Genomic DNA, 17,231 nt, shown 5'->3' on the forward strand with positions numbered 1-17,231 from the left:
GGGGGGGGGGGGGGCTACGGACCTGTCCCGTAGCCCCCTAAAGTCCAAGCTTCAGTTCCCAATGCTACTGGAACACGCCTCCAGAGTAGGGCTGCAAACCGCCTCACATCGAAAAACGTTCTGTCGAATCGCCCGACTCTCTGAAATAAACCCGATCGGGCCGACGATTGAGGGGGAATTTGTCCCGCTGCTCCCTTTTGTAGCAGGAGACCGGCAGGCGAGTTTAGGACACGTCTCCAACGCGCTGTGGATTTCACAAAGCAGCGTTGAAACTAAACGTTGGCAAAATGGAAAGGGTCCATCCGCTGAAATGCTTCACTCACCCCCATGTGAGCGCATCCCTCTCTGCAACGAGGACTGTGATAATTCACCTAATAACACGTTCTGTGCTTCTAATGGGAGGACCTATCCCACGATTCACAACATTAATCAAAAGATGTAAATGAGCAACTTGCAGCCCTACTGAAGAGTAGCTCAACTCTGACGAGAAGAATGAAATAATAATATACAAATGATGATGAGGATGTGAGGACGCCTCAGAGGCCTCCCAGGTGAATTCCCAGCAGCCCGGCCGGTCTGTAGTTGACCTGATGAGGTCTGAGCGTGTGTCGGAGTTTGTTTTTTTTGTAGCGTGATGAGTGGTGGAGGCGGGACTTGAGATGGACATCAGTTGTCCCCTGGTGGGTCTTTTCGGAGACTTCGTGTGAAGATGGAGGTTCAGGCACAACCATCCGTCGTTAGATCCGTCCATCCAGCCGTTCAGGTGTGTACGACAGCCCAGCGCAACACACACACACGGCTCCTCACTTCCAGGTGCATGACTCAGCAGTTTGTCAATGAATGAAATGCGACGAGAGAAAGAAAAAAAAAAAGAGCACAAGGGGAAAAGAAGTCTTCACTTCTCTGTAAAGTAAAGGGGAGGAACAGTCGATGATGGTAATGAAGCTCATAATGCTAACGATATGGATGCCAGTCAGAGGTGTGTGTGTGTGTGTGTGTGTGTGTGTGTGTGTGTGTGTGTGTGTGTGTGTGTGTGTGTGTGTGTGTGTTTGGGAGTTATGTCTACATCTTGATTCCCTCCTGTTGGCTGAGCTGAGACAGGGTTTTCTTGATCCGGAGAGCGGTGAGTCGGGCGGCGCTGTTGGCATACCAACACTCCCTCATTATCTTCGCCATCACCCGCAAGGCCTGCAGAGGAGAGAAGGGAGACAGCGGTTCAATAAAGCATGATGCTGGGACAGGCGCTGTTTTGGGAAGGACAGCTGAATTGGTGATTCTGTGCAGGTTAACCGGTCCGTTTAGGTCTCTCAGCTGGTCGGAGCTACTCGTGGTGCCCAAGCATTTACAGTCCTGGAGTGTTTTAAATTTCCCTGTTACACCCGTTTTGTCAAAGGTTTGAGAAAGCAAGCAGTACAGGGATTTAGAATGTATAAGATGAGTTCCTAGACCACCGTGCACAGACAGTTTACACCTGCTGAAGTAGAGATATCCCAGTATTCAACATATTCAGTCTTTTTGGTGTCCAGAAATGACTCCTTTTCACGTGTGACTCGCTGCTGGATTCTGTTAAGAGTTCACTTAATGTGGACATGAAGCAGCATTTTGTTTAGCGTTTGTACTTTGCAGTAAAACCAGGATATTTGAGTCGATGTACAGCTCAACTTTCACATACTTTTCTTTACAATTCTTCCATTAAAGTATAGATGGATCAATATTTTGGTAAACAATCCATTTAGGTGTGAACTGTAAGGTCTTTCTCAATTCAGTCTGGCTATAATTGCTTCTTTATAATAAGCTGTTTGTAGAAATGATTAGGACAAGAGTCGTGTGGCTCAAGATGCAAAACTTCCAAGATTGATTCCAAGGTGTGAAATTGGTGTAAATAAAATCATTTCATTTTCATAAATCTGTTATTAGCCATTTTCCTGACACCTCTACCTGATTCTGATCATGCTTTTATAGAAAAACCTAAAGTTTCAAACAGCAAACAGGCCTCTGTACTTTTTCAGTTGGTCTTGCTTCATCATATGTTCTGTTCTGGGAAATGTAGTTGAATCAAACTTTTCTCCAAAGAAAGTATTTCCCCATGCCTCGCTTCCAACGAACATTTGTCTCCAGACAGTGATTCCTTCATGTCTCCGTTGGCGGGGTTGTAAACCGCATGAGTCTGTCTGTCTGTATGAGTCTGTCTGTATGAGTCTGTCTGTATGAGTCTGTCTGTCTGTCTGTATGAGTCTGTCTGTATGAGTCTGTCTGTCTGTCTGTATGAGTCTGTCTGTATGAGTCTGTCTGTCTGTCTGTATGAGTCTGTCTATATGAGTCTGTCTGTCTGTCTGAGTCTGTCTATATGAGTCTGTCTGTCTGTCTGAGTCTGTCTATATGAGTCTGTCTGTCTGTCTGAGTCTGTCTATATGAGTCTGTCTGTCTGTCTGAGTCTGTCTATATGAGTCTGTCTGTCTGTCTGAGTCTGTCTATATGAGTCTGTCTGTCTGTCTGAGTCTGTCTATATGAGTCTGTCTGTCTGTCTGAGTCTGTCTGTCTGTCTGAGTCTGTCTGTCTGTCTGAGTCTGTCTGTCTGTCTGAGTCTGTCTGTCTGTCTGAGTCTGTCTGTATGAGTCTGTCTGTCTGTCTGAGTCTGTCTGTCTGAGTCTGTCTGTCTGAGTCTGTCTGTATGAGTCTGTCTGTCTGTCTGTCTGTCTGTCTGTCTGTCTGTCTGTCTGTCTGTCTGTCTGTCTGTCTGTCTGTCTGTCTGACAACATCGCTCGCATCTATGGAACTTCCTAGACTGCTTATTAAGGTGGCCGACACATTCTCCAGTCCTCCATTCATCAGGTGAATTAGTGCCAACTCCACTCACTCACTCACTCACTCACTCACTCACTCACTCACTCACTCACTCACGCCGCTTCAGTTTGCTTTAACCCGTCATCCTGATTCTTCCGATTGAAGAAAGAACATTTCCGCCTGGCAATAACACGCCTTGAGCGGCACCACGGACCAACACCTCTACGAGACAACAAGCTGCTCCTCTCAATCAATATAGTTTATGAAAAGTTTTATAAAATACCAACAGAGCTACTACAGTCATTGATACTGCTTGATCACAATCTATAATGTCCTCCAGCGAGTTTGAGTTGGCCCCCGTGTGATCGTCTGTGACGCCGTTGATGAATAAAGTAACAGGTCTGCTGTGCTCTGTGGCTAGTACAGGTCCACTGTGAACCAGGCCTACGGGCAGAGACTGTAAAGCATTGGTGTTTGTACTTCAGAGCTCTCATTTGTTGAAACATTGCTACATTTGGTGCAAGATATTCTCAGAATGACTTCTTATGAGGGGCACCGATCGTACTTCTGCACCCTTGATAAAGTCCGGTAGCTCATTAAGATAGTTCTTCCTGCAAAAGATCACACACAGTAATAAGTGATAAAAGGAGTGTGTGTGTGTGTGTGTGTGTGTGTGTGTGTGTGTGTGTGTGGGCAGCAGAGTTGGCTGCTTATGAGAGAGTCTGTGTTTACAAAGACGTCTGGGTTGAACAGCTGAGAGTTGGAGACTCTGTGGAGCAGGATCACCATCACCATCTTGTGTCATCAAGCAGCATTTGTTTTGGGGAATCGCTGAGGAGCAGAGCTAGTGCTGACCTACGCTGGGCCCCACCAAACAGGGACCAAGCATCAACCACAAGTGATGGTTTGTAGAAAGGCCTCCGGTACAGTTTATATTAATATCAAGTTATCATATCATTCATCAGCTCATTCACGTTACACAGAAACAACAACGCGTGCCACTTGTCACACCCAACCCAAACACCCTGCCCGACCTCTACTGCACATGTGCAAACTAGCACTACGCACTATTGTGAACAACACTCTCCGTGTTGAAATCAGCAGGAGGAGAGCTAGTTAGCATTAGCTGTTAGCGGCCGGTGGGCCGCACAGTCCAGCTAGCTAAGAGCTAACTTACGCAGGTTGCATTACTTTAAAGCTCCATTCGGTAAAAGTGAGGTCGAAGGTCGAAGGCAAATTCTAACACGATCACGATGCCTTCACGTGTAATCTATTTAAAATTACATTTTGGAAAGAAACCTGAATAAATACAGTCGTTTGAAGAATATGTTTCCACAGTTTTGGCAATAACAGAGGATCACATTTAGAATGTTTGACAGACGTCTTCACACAGTGCTGCTGCTTTCATTTACTTCAATGTGCTCAAAATACACGGCGACGACTCGCAGCGCAGTCAGCAAACCAGAGTAGTGGTGTGAGTGTGTCCATGTGTGTGTGTGTGTGTGAGAGAGTACAATGCAGTGACAACTGAAACCAGACACACACACACACACACACACACACACACACACACACACACACACACACACACACACACACACACACACACACACACTCTTTCTCCTCCCTCTCAGCTGAGTGGTTGCTTCCTCTCTGGGGACTGTGGGAGCCGACCTGCCTGTGTGTTTCATGTGACGGAGAAGGAGTATCGCTGTCTCAGCGACCGCAATATTACAGAACCGCACTATTGACGAGCCACCCGCAGGGGACGGCAACCGCTGTGTTCAAGTGCTCTCCTTTTTAGAATTATTTTCAATTTACAACAGATGTATACGGTGTACATATACAGTATATATATATATATATATATATACACACATACATACATACATACATACATACATATATATGTATGTACCCTGACTTCACAAAGAGGCGGCTGAGTGTGTCCTACCTCACAGCTCTGCCAGCGGTTGGGAATGTTGGGCCGAAGCTTCTGCTCACAAACCACCTTCCTCATCTCCTCCACCGACGGATCGGACTGAACCAGGTCGTAGTAGGGCAGCTGGTAGTCCTCATGGATGCCTGACAGAAAGAAAACAAAATGGTTTTAAATAAAGTAGAAATAGGTTTCTTCCTTTTTTCCCCTCCTCATTAAAGGGTTTTTCCTGTTCCGGTTTGAGGGTCCCGGGACAGAGGATGTGTGTACAGATTGTAAAGCCCTCTGAGGCACATTTGTGATTTTGGGCGATACAAAATAAATGGAATTGAATTGTCATTGGATCCTCACCTCCCATAGAGCAGCGGCTGGCGATCTCCCAGAAGACCAGGCCCATGGCGTAGATGTCCGCCCGCTTGAAAGACTCAAAGTGTTTCATGTTTATGGAGTCGTCCAGGACCTCCGGAGCCATATACCTGAGCGGAAAGACCAGAGACCGTTATCAAAGTTGCTCTTGCTTACGCAGTCATTGTTTGTACCATGGCAGAAAAAAGGATGTTATTTCATGGAAAAACCACCTAACCTGTACTGACCTCTGAAGACGTCAACACACAACCAGCAGTATTTAAGCTAAAGGTCTCTACTTAGGCAACATTGCTGTATTTTACAGATAGTTTTGAATGTGTATCATCATTATTTAGAACAAGTCAAAACGATTAAGTGGATAAGATTCAATGAAAGAGGTGGTTTGAATTGAAATATCCACCAGCTGGAGAAACGTATCACGGGAGTTACTGTGGCTCAGAGGTAGAGCGTGTCGTCTTCAGATCGGGAGTTGAGCATGAGGACCTTCAGTTTAGAGCGCCGGACTAAAAAGGCGCTAACAAATGGCAATAAAGTCTGTTCACCGTACCGAAACACTCCAGTGGTGTTACAGAGGGAAGCTTCACTTAGGCCTGCCATCAAGTCAAACAGATTTAACGTTAAGTAGGCCGAGTCATTTTAACCACCAAATGCAAAAGTAGTATTATCAATATTAACGAACAACTGATTTCTTTAATAAAATGTCCATAAAACAAATCCATATCCAATCCGTTTGTATTCCCTGTAGCTCTCTCCAAACAGCGACGGCAGGTAGAGATAAAACCAGTTTGTGTGGCCGGGTCCTCATGCGACGCTCCACAATCGAAACAAGGTGGGATTAAAGTCGGCAAAGCAGTTTGAGACGCCTCGTGATGCTTTTGGATTACGTTCGGCCTGTTAAAAACACACTTCCACTGCGTTTGTACAGTAAGATAATGGGCCAAAAGCTTCTTAAGACAAATGTGATCATAAAGTACATTTCTACAAACCTTTTTAAGCCTAAAGGAACTTAAACTACATTGACCAAACTGTCTATGTGCTGCGTAATCTGACTGGTTGAGATCATTCTGCCCTCACTCTTCTTGACGAGAAATCTGATATGCCACCTTCCTGTGTTCCCTTTTCAGTTTCCACATCGTTGTTCATCCTCAGGCGTTTGAAAACGTCTTTTATCTCAGTATTAAATGATTATCGGGGAAACTGGAGCCACGTCTTTCCTAATTCTGTCAAGGAGCGCAAAACACACTTGAAAGGAATAAGCGGGGCTTAAGGGGAAACATTTTGTGAAACCATGGACACATTCAGAAGTACCAACCTAGAAAGACACGGGGCATTATTTGGGGCATTATCAGCGTCTTTATCCGTGACATGAATAACATCCTTCCCCTCACTTCATTAAATCCCTGCAGCCATCTGAAGTCAGCAGGACAGATGTGAGTAATGACTCCGCAGCCTCCAATTTGAAAAGTGCCCCATCGGGAGCCATTACACGGAGCCCTGATTGAATCATGTGGCCGTACCAGCAGGGCGCTGCGGAGTCTCCATCTCTGCTAAACCTGTGGGCACCGCTGAGCCGAGCTGATGATCTGTGAGAGCCCGATTCAACAGAGCTCCCACTCTGGGCACGAGAGAGCAACTCTTAATTTAACGCTTGAGCTGAGCGGAGAACAAATAATGAATGGAGGGCCTCGGCAAGCAAAGTGCTGCGGCGGTGGCGGCGGGCGAACAAAATGAGAACACAGAAACATTCAATATTTTCTAAAAAGCTTTAGAGAAAGTGTAATTATGTGGCGAGCAGCAAGGAGGTTCATTCAATTTCTAAAGAAAGCTGGTTTTATTTACATCTGTATTAACACACACACACACACACACACACACAGTATTGGTGCTTTGATCAAGTAGAGCGTATTAATGTGAATTCTTCACACTTCGGACTAATGGAGAGCATCTTGAGCGGAACAAACTTGAGTTACTCTTTCTTTTCAATTTGTCATTTGAGAATGACTTTCAAGGACTTCCAAGCAACGAAGAAATGGAGATGACACGTCGATGATTGAAACTAGAGATTGAGACCATAAACTCATGTTTACAATGTTTACTGAGGGAATAAATCAAGAGAGAAGTAGAGTCATTTTAGACTAGACATCTATACAACCAGAGGAGTCGCCCCCTGGTGGACACTAGAGAGAATGCAGGTTTTAAGACACTTCTGCATGAGCTTCACTCGGCAGAACCGGAGGTTGCCGCCTGGGTCAGCTGTGTTATCACTAGTGGCCGGGAGCCGGTTTAGACTAGTGAGTGAGGAGTGAGTATCCAGACAGCTGCAGTATAAAACAGACAATAAAAAGGTGTTTAGAGAAAGTGAGAGTCACCACAACCACCAGAGGTCCTTCAGAACATTAGAGATGATCCGTGAACAGACTCACTCACTCACTCGACCGCATGATCCTCCAGGCGGAGATAATGAAAGCAATATGCGCTCACATTTTACACAACTAATAAAGAGTAACTTTTGGGTTGGACTGATTCTTTGCTGGCAGTTTGGCATGATGATAGGAAATAAAAAGAAAGAAACACTGGTGGGATCAGGTCATCAATTTGTAACATGAAATTCAGCCAAGGCCAGAGCTTTAGTCTCCACTGACTGGAGGCCCACTGAATCATTTAGTGGCTCTGGAATACGCCTGCAGCATCAAACCATCAAACAGACACGGAGGCAGGAAAATGTCGTAAACAAGAATAAAAAATAACTCAGAACAGAACGAAAGCTGTGCTGGTATCGGTGTGGGAAGGAGGAAGGAGGAGAGTGCTGCCCTCAATGTTCTGCTCACTTTCCGACCCTGCAGCTAGACAAGCCTACATAATACAACAAGAGACATGTGGACAGACACACGGAGGGAAAGTGAGAAGACACGTGTCGTCTGGACAAGTGCAGTCTGGGTAAGAAGGGAGGACGAGATGAAAGGCTATTTCTGTGTGGTTACCGTAACACAGTAGCACTTCATCAGCTTTCACCGAGAGACTTTTTCAAAGTCATCATTTAAACCTGACTTTGCTGGTTTACAATATTTGTTTAGGGGCCGATGAAGGCATTTTCTTTTCTTTTCTACTGTGTTGGCTATATTGAACTATTGAGCCATCCTTTGTTTTATGTCAGCTGTCACACTGGGGTTTTTATTCGCAAAGCTTTCGTGCTCAGCAATGCAGCCGCCGCCAACTCTCCAACGCCGTCTGTCTCTCTTCTACAGCGCTGAGCTCCAGAGCGACATGCCATCAGCAGGCCCTTTGGGAAAGAGATGTTTCACTTGCCAAACTTACTTGTCCAAAATGGCAAATATAGGCCTATTAAAAAAATGAATACAATCAACAGGGATTTGACCAATAGGAAATACAATTTTTTTCCACTATCCCATAGAGAGTGAACTCTGTAAGTGTTTATGTGTGTTAACATGTTTTTTAATTTCAGCTCAGTGCGAGAGCCGTCACCTATGGTGCATGGCTGTTTCAACCACATTCACCGCGCCACTGCAACAAAAGCACTGCAAGCAAACAATTAGAGTCATTCCTTAATGCAATCACAAAAGACACGGGCGAAAACAAACCCTCGTCGGATTACAGTCTATTCAGGTAACTCAGGCAAAGGCTGCACCGAACAACAATGACCGGAGCGAGAGACACATTCCCTCCAGACAAGGCCAAAAGGGTGACAGAGTTGTTTATTTTCTTTAAAAAATTCTAAAGGAAACCCATGATGGAACAGCTTGAAGACGGCCTTTTTTTTTTTTTTTTCTTAATGCAATGCAGAGCTATCCAATTGTAAAGCGGAATACGCTGGATTGATTTAAATAACTTTAACAGGGCGCCGTATAGGACATTGGGAGCATTTCTATTGCTTCTCGGCATGGCAACAGCTGAGCCTGCGGCGAGAAGCTAACGTTGCTAACAGCGCTTTTAGTGCAAACGACGACACCAGTGCTGACAGGGCTAACGGCGTTTACCTGAAGGGGAACCGGAAGGTGGGGGCTACGCATTCCGCAACGACTATCGGCTGTAACCGCCGTATGAGAGCAGTCCAGAGTGGGGGCCGTGAGCCGACACACACACACACACACACACACACACACACACACACACACACACACCTCATTCTCTGCTCAGGTTCAACTACATCTTTGTTATTATCATCTATCTAGGAAGAATCAGAGCTTGGCACTGGTAGATGCTTAATATGAAAGGACTCTTATCAGGATTAGGGTCAAATCAACGTGATCGGGACATGCCTAGTCTCTTCAAGCACTGCATCGGATACTGGCACCATCCCAAAAACCCTGGTTAGCCGACAGAAATCAACAACACATCCCCGACGTTTGTTGCGGGTCATTGAGTTGCACCAGGAGCAGAAAGCAAAGACCCAAGGCTGCGTTGCGGCGGCCTTGGAAGAGTGTTTGGGAAGTTGGGCGGAAGATTCAGTTCAAGGTCCATGACGTACTCGGGTGCCGAGTGGCCCAGTCCTCCACCGTAAACACACGCCGCTATCTGTGCTGGTTTGAGCACCGGCTGTTTCCATCCTGTGTAATGAAAGGCAGGCCGAAAGGGACTAGATGATTGATAGAGTCCCCCGTTTGAGAGTGGACAGTAGAGGCGGCTTGACTTCTTTATTTACACCTGAAATGCACTGCTGTAAAACACCACAACACCTGCATACACAGTGGAACAAAGGGGAGTTTCAAGATAGCCGACGGAGGACAAAATGGCCGAGCCGGACAATTCCATGTAGGTCCTAACAGAACCACAATGGATACAGAACAGGACGGAGAAGACGGTGTCCAACGCAAACTGAACTGCTTCTAAAGAAACATGACAAAGGGTTCTGTGCGGCATGCAGGTACCTTTTGGTTCCCACTCTGTGGTTTGGAGCGATGTCGATGGTGTCGGTGGCCGAGTCGTGGCGGACGGCGAGGCCCAGGTCAGCGATGCAGCAGGTCCCGTTCTTCTTCACCAGAATGTTCTTTGACTTCAGGTCTCTGTGCGCGATAGCCGGCTTCCCTGGAGACAGACGGCCGTACGTTCAACCGAAGCCGGCTGACTGCACGGATTTGTAGGAAGATGTGCAATGTATGGGACAAATATAAGTGTGTGTGTGTGTGTGTGTGTGTGTGTGTGTGTGTGTGTGTGTGTGTGTGTGTGTGTGTGTGTGTGTGCGCGTCTCACCTTGTGTTCCCACTATCTCCATGTGGAGGTGGGCGAGGCCGCTGGCTGTGGACAGGGACAGCTTGATCATGCCCTCCACGGTGACGGTGTAGCGGTTCAGGTAGTCGAACAGGGAGCCGTGCTCGTGGTAATCCGACACCAGCCACAGCTGAGTCCACGTCCCGTTATCTGCACACAGACAGGGAGACGAGTGAGGAGACAAGGGGTTAATGACCAAGCTGCTTTCCTCCTGGTTTTGCTCTGCCACAAAGAACTCGTCTTATGGTTTGATATGGTGCTTAGATGTGTATGGACATGCGACTTTTGTGATCGGACGCACCGGATCACAACCCAGCTGTGATTGGTGCATGTGTGTCCACATCCTGATCGGATATATTTTATGGTCAAAAAGTGCGGCTGTAAAACGGTGGATAAAATTTTATTTCCTATAAATCCTTCACAATAAAAGCCCCCTGTTATTTTTATCACTTACTTTGCAGTATTTATAGACTTGTTTTATTCAAGAATAGCCTCAAACAAAACTCCGCTCATTCAGTGATACACATTTATATAAATCCTTCACAATAAAAGCCCCGTTATTTTTCCTCCCTGCAGTATTAGCAGACTTGTTTTATTTGAGAATAGCCGCCAACAAAGCCCTGCTAATTAATTGATGAACTGATTTTTGAATACATCAAATTAAAAGTCACAATGAGGAAATGTGTTTTCATCAGCAGGAACTTAACAGGACCTCCAGCTCCGGTGTCCCTCCTCTCTTCCCTTTGCTCTCCTCTGTAGAGGAGCTCCAGAGTGGGAGGAAGGTGATGGTTCCTCCCGCTCGTTTGATAAATCGTCTGGATTGTGCCCACATGCTGTCCACACCTCAATGAGATCCTAACTCAAAGACCGTCTCAGCAGGTGGTCTGGCTGATCGGATCCCAGGGGGAACGAGGTCCGATCTCAGACGGTACAAACCTGACCGTAAATGCGTCCCGGCGTGATCGGATGACAAAAGCTGATTAAAAAGACAAGTGCAGCCACAGCCTTGGCACTGCTTGCCATGAGAACAATTTAGGTTGCTCAGATGTGCCATCAATTGTTTGTAAGTGGTACTATACGAGTTCTGGAACAGTTTTCAAGAAATATGAGTGCAGTTTGAACTTAATGGGATGTTTTATCTGTGTTCGCAGGTTTCCAACACAAACATCTGTCTATGAAGTGGCAGAGACAGAAGATAATTGAATGTTCTAGAGATATAACCAGGGGTTAAAGTGGGACGGAACAATCAGGAACAGCGTTCAGGCACCATCGATTAACAAGTACATAGATCCGATACATCATGATATCAAGCGGATGCAGCCGTTAGCTGCCGTTCCTTCCGGCTAACGCAATCGAGAAAATAACTCAAGAAATCAGAAAGCAATGTAACCCCACAGTTGTTTTCGAGTGGTAATAAATCCACCCTGACTGTTTTCCATATATCAAGAAATCAACAGTAACACATTGATTTTATTTACCCCTTAAATCAATTTAGATACGGTTGAAAAGTTCAGAAAACGGGGGGATATTTCTGTGATTTAGACAGCTGTGTAGATTACGCTTCACTAAACGCAAAGCAGGGGGTGTCCGTGAGAGTGATGGCGGCTCTAAGAGGCCCAAACGGGGGTCTGTGCCCCCACTAATATTAAGCTAAACATTATGAAGACGAGTTCTACGGATCGCCATATCCATAATATCCATAATTTCTAAGCGGATTAACAGATGTTTATCTGCGGCAGGCGTCAAACAGGACGAGAGCGAGAGGCCCCGATTCCAGCACTTTGTGTACAAACCACTGCGTTCCGACTTGACTGAGTCACAAAGACGGTATTGAAATGAAAAGTCTCATCTGCACACACCATAGAGCTCTAAGGCGGGCGCTGCTTTGTGTCGACGCGTCGATACACAGTGTCAACCATAACTACATCATTTTCCCACAGACAGCAACCTGCAAAAAACCCCCATCGGTCAGGCCGCAATGAACACACAAACATGGGAGTTTGAGTGTTGGACCGCCGGAGTGAGGACGTTTGTGGATGTTTGTGGACGTTTGTGGGACGGACCTTCAAAGGGCCTCTTTGAGGATTCAGACTTAGTTTTAAAGTTCAGGTTACAATTACGTTCAAGTGAGGGTTAGGCATTTAGTTGTGATGGTTAAGGTTGGGATTTATGTCAATGAGTGTCCTCACAGAGATATAAGTACACGGCTGTGTGTGTGTGTGTGTGTGTGTGTGTGTGTGTGTGTGTGTGTCAGAGCAGTCAGACTGTGTGGTAATGTGTGCTCGGCCTTGGCTGAGAACTGTTACTCCCCCACAGCCGGTCTATTGACGGTGAAAGCCGCCTGCACCAGCTGCACCTTCATCGGCCTGATGAAGATCTTGTTTACAGGGTTTGGAATTAAACACGCTCAAATCAACCTTCTTCTTTGTTGGCAATTTAATTAGCCTGCACAATTCAGCAATTCGTTTTCATTCAAGTTATTCTTGTTGGCTCTATTCTGACTCATGTTCCTTCTTCTGTGTGTGCAGTCTGATGTTAAAATCGTCCGTCCGTGTGTGTGTGTGTGTGTGTGTGTGTGTGTGTGTGTGTGTGTGTGTGTGTGTGTGTGTGTGTGTGTGTGTGTGTGTGTGTGTGTGTGTGTGTTCTCACCCTTGTTGTCGGCGGCGATGAAGCCCAGGATGTTCTCGTGCCTCAGCATCACGGTCTGGTAGATCTCGGCCTCGCGGAACCAGGAGCGCTCCTCGCGGGAGGAGAAGATCTTCACGGCCACCTCCTCTCCGCGCCACTTGCCCCGCCACACCTCCCCGAAGCGGCCCTTCCCAATGCTCTCCTGGAGGATGATGGTCCTGGCGATGGTCCTCTGGACCAGCAGCGGCAGGCCTGGAGGGAGAAGCGGGACCCGGAAAGAAAGAAAGCTTAGAAAGCTAACAGCGAGATGGACAAGGGAACACGCTGTTTGCTTTGGTAGACATCTCAAAAGGAGGGAGGTGATGTGTAGGAGACAGAAGACTCAAAGACGAACTGTTAAACCTAAAATTACAGCATCAACATGGCTCCAATACTCCACTTATCCAGAATAAACATGAGAAGATGTCAAAAACAATACAACTGCAAAATAAAACGGTCAGAATGAGGATAGCTTTCTTGAATACATTAACACTTAATGTTGCCTAGTAGGCATGTCTGTTTCACATCAAATATTACTTCACTGTTCCCATGTGTTTACCGCTGCATGACTGAAAAACAGGAAATGAAAATGAAACCACATAAAGAAAGCACAAGTCTGCAGACCTGTGTAGTGCAAAGTCATATGCATGAGAATCTGTACTAGCGCTGCACTTCACCAATCTCTAGAAAAATAAAAGTTTGTTTGGTGAAGTGCAATAGAGCTCGCTCATCTTGCAAATGCATTCGGTCAGTTACATTTTCCAACCAGCAAATAAGTTGAAATACTGCAACAGATGTAACGCTGTCAGATCGCCAGAAACTGCTGATGAGGAAATGACAGCGGAATGAGAATCCTCCTCCGATTTCAACAGGCACCACACACAGAATCTGACTCAGCAGTGTGATTAAAACAGCCCACGCAGCTCTGCCAACACACACACACACACACACGCACGCACGCACACGCACACACACACACACACACACACACACACACACACACACACACACACACACACAATTGCATATTGTGAAATATGGTGCAAATGGCTAAAAAGAAAACTAAATCCAAGTCACTGCTTGGCAGCATGTTGGAGGTGTCAGTCTCCACAGAGAGGTGCTAATTCATGGCTAGCATAGAGAACAGCTTTTGCCAGTGCAGTGTGTGTTTATGCAGATATGCAGCCGGAATCTGGGCCAGCCAGCCTTTTTAATAGACTTGTACTATAAGATGTGTGCAGCTGCAAAGTCTGTGCAACTCACTCACTCACTCACTCACTCACTCACTCACTCACTCACTCAGGACAGTGTGTGCAGTCCTAGTCTTCAAAATGTAGTTACACAAAACAAACAAAAAATTGGATGTAACAATTTGTAATGCTGTAATTCTGTTATCACATTATTTATATTTTAAACATCCATAAATCAATCATCGTCTGCTAGTCTGAGGCCGGTCACAGGGACTTTGTTTAGTTTGAGTGTAATCAAAAAAATCTGCAACCTCAATCAAAATGTATTCAATAAGCCTCACGTCACAACTCACTGAGACTATTTCCTGGCCAGGTGCAGTCACTTCCTGGAGCCTTGACGTCACCGCGAGGTTGCAGGCACCACAAACACCTTTCACACTTCTGTTGTTTTACACGGATTTAACAAACGTGACGCCGCGGTGGTGCTGGTGGATGAGTGGGTTTTGTTACCTTTGGTCAGAGCCCGGCTAGCTGTTTTCTTTACGCTAAGCTAAGCGACTTCATAACCAGCGTACAAATGCGTGGCGTCTATCTTCTCATCATTTAACCGTGCCGTCGTACCTGATCCAGAGCCCGAGGTGGTCATGTCATAGATGAGGTCCTTCAGCGTCGTTCCCACGGTGATGAAGGGGTGGTCCATGGAGGGGTCCTCTTCGTTGGGCACCCGGTGGTGGTGGTGGTGATGGGCCCCGGCGCCCCCGGCCCCCAGGCCCCTGTGGCTGTGGCAAACGTAGAACGCCAGGACCAGCAGCAGGCAGAGTACGCACACGGGGCCGGCGATCACCGCCGCGAGGGCCACGGGCCCCAGAGGGGGAGTCTTCTCGGTGTTATCTGCAGGACGGACGGGAGACGGGACACACAGGTTAGGAAAGTGAGACGGGTGAAAAGCTGCGACCTGGTGAGCGTGCAGGGTTGCGTCTGGCTCTGGAGATCGAGGGAGGCCGGTAACTGTTGGGAGGGTTCACTTTGAGCATACTGACGGCTGGCAAGTGGCAGGGCTGAAGCCACGAGCCAGGAAGCTGACGGGCCAAGTGGTGCGGGGGAACACTCCATCTGCTAGGCTGATGGGAGATTTGGCCTGCCTGCAGCTAACACACACACACACACACACACACACACACACACACACACACACACACACACACACACACACACACACACACACACACACACACACACACACACACACACACAGTCTAAAGAGGCAACTCTGCATTCATCCATCTCCTGAAGAGAATGTAGATTAAATACACCTGAAGACAGACGGGCCAGATGACCTAGAAAACCTGAGTCCTCCATATTTACTGTCTTTGTCTGCTGGGATGGATAAACCCGACCTAGGGGTGTATTTCAGGGACCCCAGGAAAAAACACTGTCCTGCCTCACTTTTTACCCTTTCTCTTACTGGGAATGTTGATGTCTTCAGTGGAATAAGACAAATACAATGTTTCCTTATGAAGTAGAAGTACACAGTAAGTAGTATACAGCTGAGCTGTATAATATATATATATATTTATTAAGTGCCTTGGGGGGCATTTTGTGAGTTATTTCATACATACAATTAGTTAGAACAGTGACATAAGTCAATATTATTCATATCTAAACATAATAAATCTCACAGTAATTATAAATCTTCAAAAAGAGGCGATCAGTCGGCATTAAGACCTGCAGGCCGTCTGTTCTTCATGGGGCTATACTTTGGTTCTTGCCACTAGTTATTGACGTTGGAACCAACCCTTTCTGAAAAACTGACACAACGTAAGGAACTGTGTGTGTGTGTGTGTGTGTGTGTGTGTGTGTGTGTGTGTGTGTGTGTGTGTGTGTGTGTGTTTTTACCAGGCAAGATCTCCAGCTTGGGCTCCTTGTTGCAGTAGTCCGTGTTGCAGCACAGCGGGTAAATGCCCGTGTCATGCTTGACGGACGGGGCGCAGATGAAGGGCCGGTCTCGCGGGATCAGCTCGTTGTCGCGCACGCACTGCCGCTGCTCGGTGGTCACCTGGCTGCCCGACTTGCGGAGGGCGACGAAGCAGACGCCGTCCGTCGTGCAGCTGGAGTTGGCGCTGCAGCGGTCACAGTAACACTGGAGGGCTGGAGGGAGGGAGGAGAGAGAGGAACGACTGAGACACGGACACAATCCAGCAAAAGGTCTCGTGGGGAACTGCAGGTCTTCAGTTTTCACACCTGCAGTTCACTTTTGAGAAAACGTGAAAAAAATGTTCTCACTGTCCTGAGTTTTCCAACACATTTAAATCTGAGATTTCTCAACCCCACCAAACCCCGCCTCCTCCCCAGTGTGTGTGTGTGTGTATTGCGTGGGCATTTGGAGGGACTCTGGCTGAGGGCATGTGAGACATTACATCACTCCAGTCAAACTTTATACACACACACACACGCTCCGTTAGCACTCTGCCGACGCACCGCACACAGAACCAGAGGGTCAGGCGGGCCTGGTAATCATCCTTTTCGCAAAAGTAGGACATTGATTATCATTTATTAACATGAAATTACGTTCGAGAGAGAGAGAAAGAGAGAGAGAGAGAGAGAGAGAGAGAGAGAGAGCTCAAACAGCTGTTTCTACGCGCCTTCCTCTGCTGATGTTGACGAAGAATGGTTCATGAATTCTAAATATATTCCAGTTAATTAGTGTATTATTTGATGTTAACACTGTTGCCGTATGTTGTTGTTATTTAGCCTTTCACCGGGATGCTGCTCTGATGGATAGTTTCTACATGGTGATTTATTCATGCTCACTAAGGAGATCGATTGGGAGCCCACAAGTTCCTTTCAAATATTTTTTACCAGTGAATACAAGAGGGTGATGTTTATACCAAAATAGGCTATATGTTATGAGTTATCGGGACATTCCGCACCGCCGTACAGCCAGAATGGATCACCAGCAGATGAATCAGAATAACGTCACGTAGGCCCACATGTCTGGGGGCTTTGCGTGTTTAAACACAAGCTTGAAATGTTCCTTATTACTAGCATAAAAGACGTTT

The 17,231-nt window shown here is 46.6% G+C and overlaps 1 protein-coding gene across 1 annotated transcript in view; it reads right to left on the minus strand.

The window, feature by feature from the left end:
* tgfbr1b (transforming growth factor, beta receptor 1 b) overlaps window positions 1–17,231 on the minus strand; it is a 41,168-nt gene continuing 23,937 nt past the window's right edge. Inside the window, exons 2-9 of the mRNA XM_068709594.1 lie at window positions 16,069–16,320; window positions 14,794–15,063; window positions 12,965–13,195; window positions 10,298–10,465; window positions 9,976–10,132; window positions 5,075–5,199; window positions 4,739–4,869; window positions 1–1,188 (exon numbers count right to left, since the gene is read on the minus strand). Coding sequence (XP_068565695.1) covers window positions 1,063–1,188; window positions 4,739–4,869; window positions 5,075–5,199; window positions 9,976–10,132; window positions 10,298–10,465; window positions 12,965–13,195; window positions 14,794–15,063; window positions 16,069–16,320 — 1,460 coding nt within the window. The 3' untranslated portion in view covers window positions 1–1,062. The remainder of the gene's footprint in view (window positions 1,189–4,738; window positions 4,870–5,074; window positions 5,200–9,975; window positions 10,133–10,297; window positions 10,466–12,964; window positions 13,196–14,793; window positions 15,064–16,068; window positions 16,321–17,231) is intronic.

The sequence above is a fragment of the Cebidichthys violaceus genome, unplaced genomic scaffold (genome assembly GCF_023349555.1).
Source record: "Cebidichthys violaceus isolate CVI_PGR_0920_01 unplaced genomic scaffold, fCebVio1.0.p SCAF_15, whole genome shotgun sequence".
Taxonomy (NCBI): Eukaryota; Metazoa; Chordata; class Actinopteri; order Perciformes; family Stichaeidae; genus Cebidichthys; species Cebidichthys violaceus.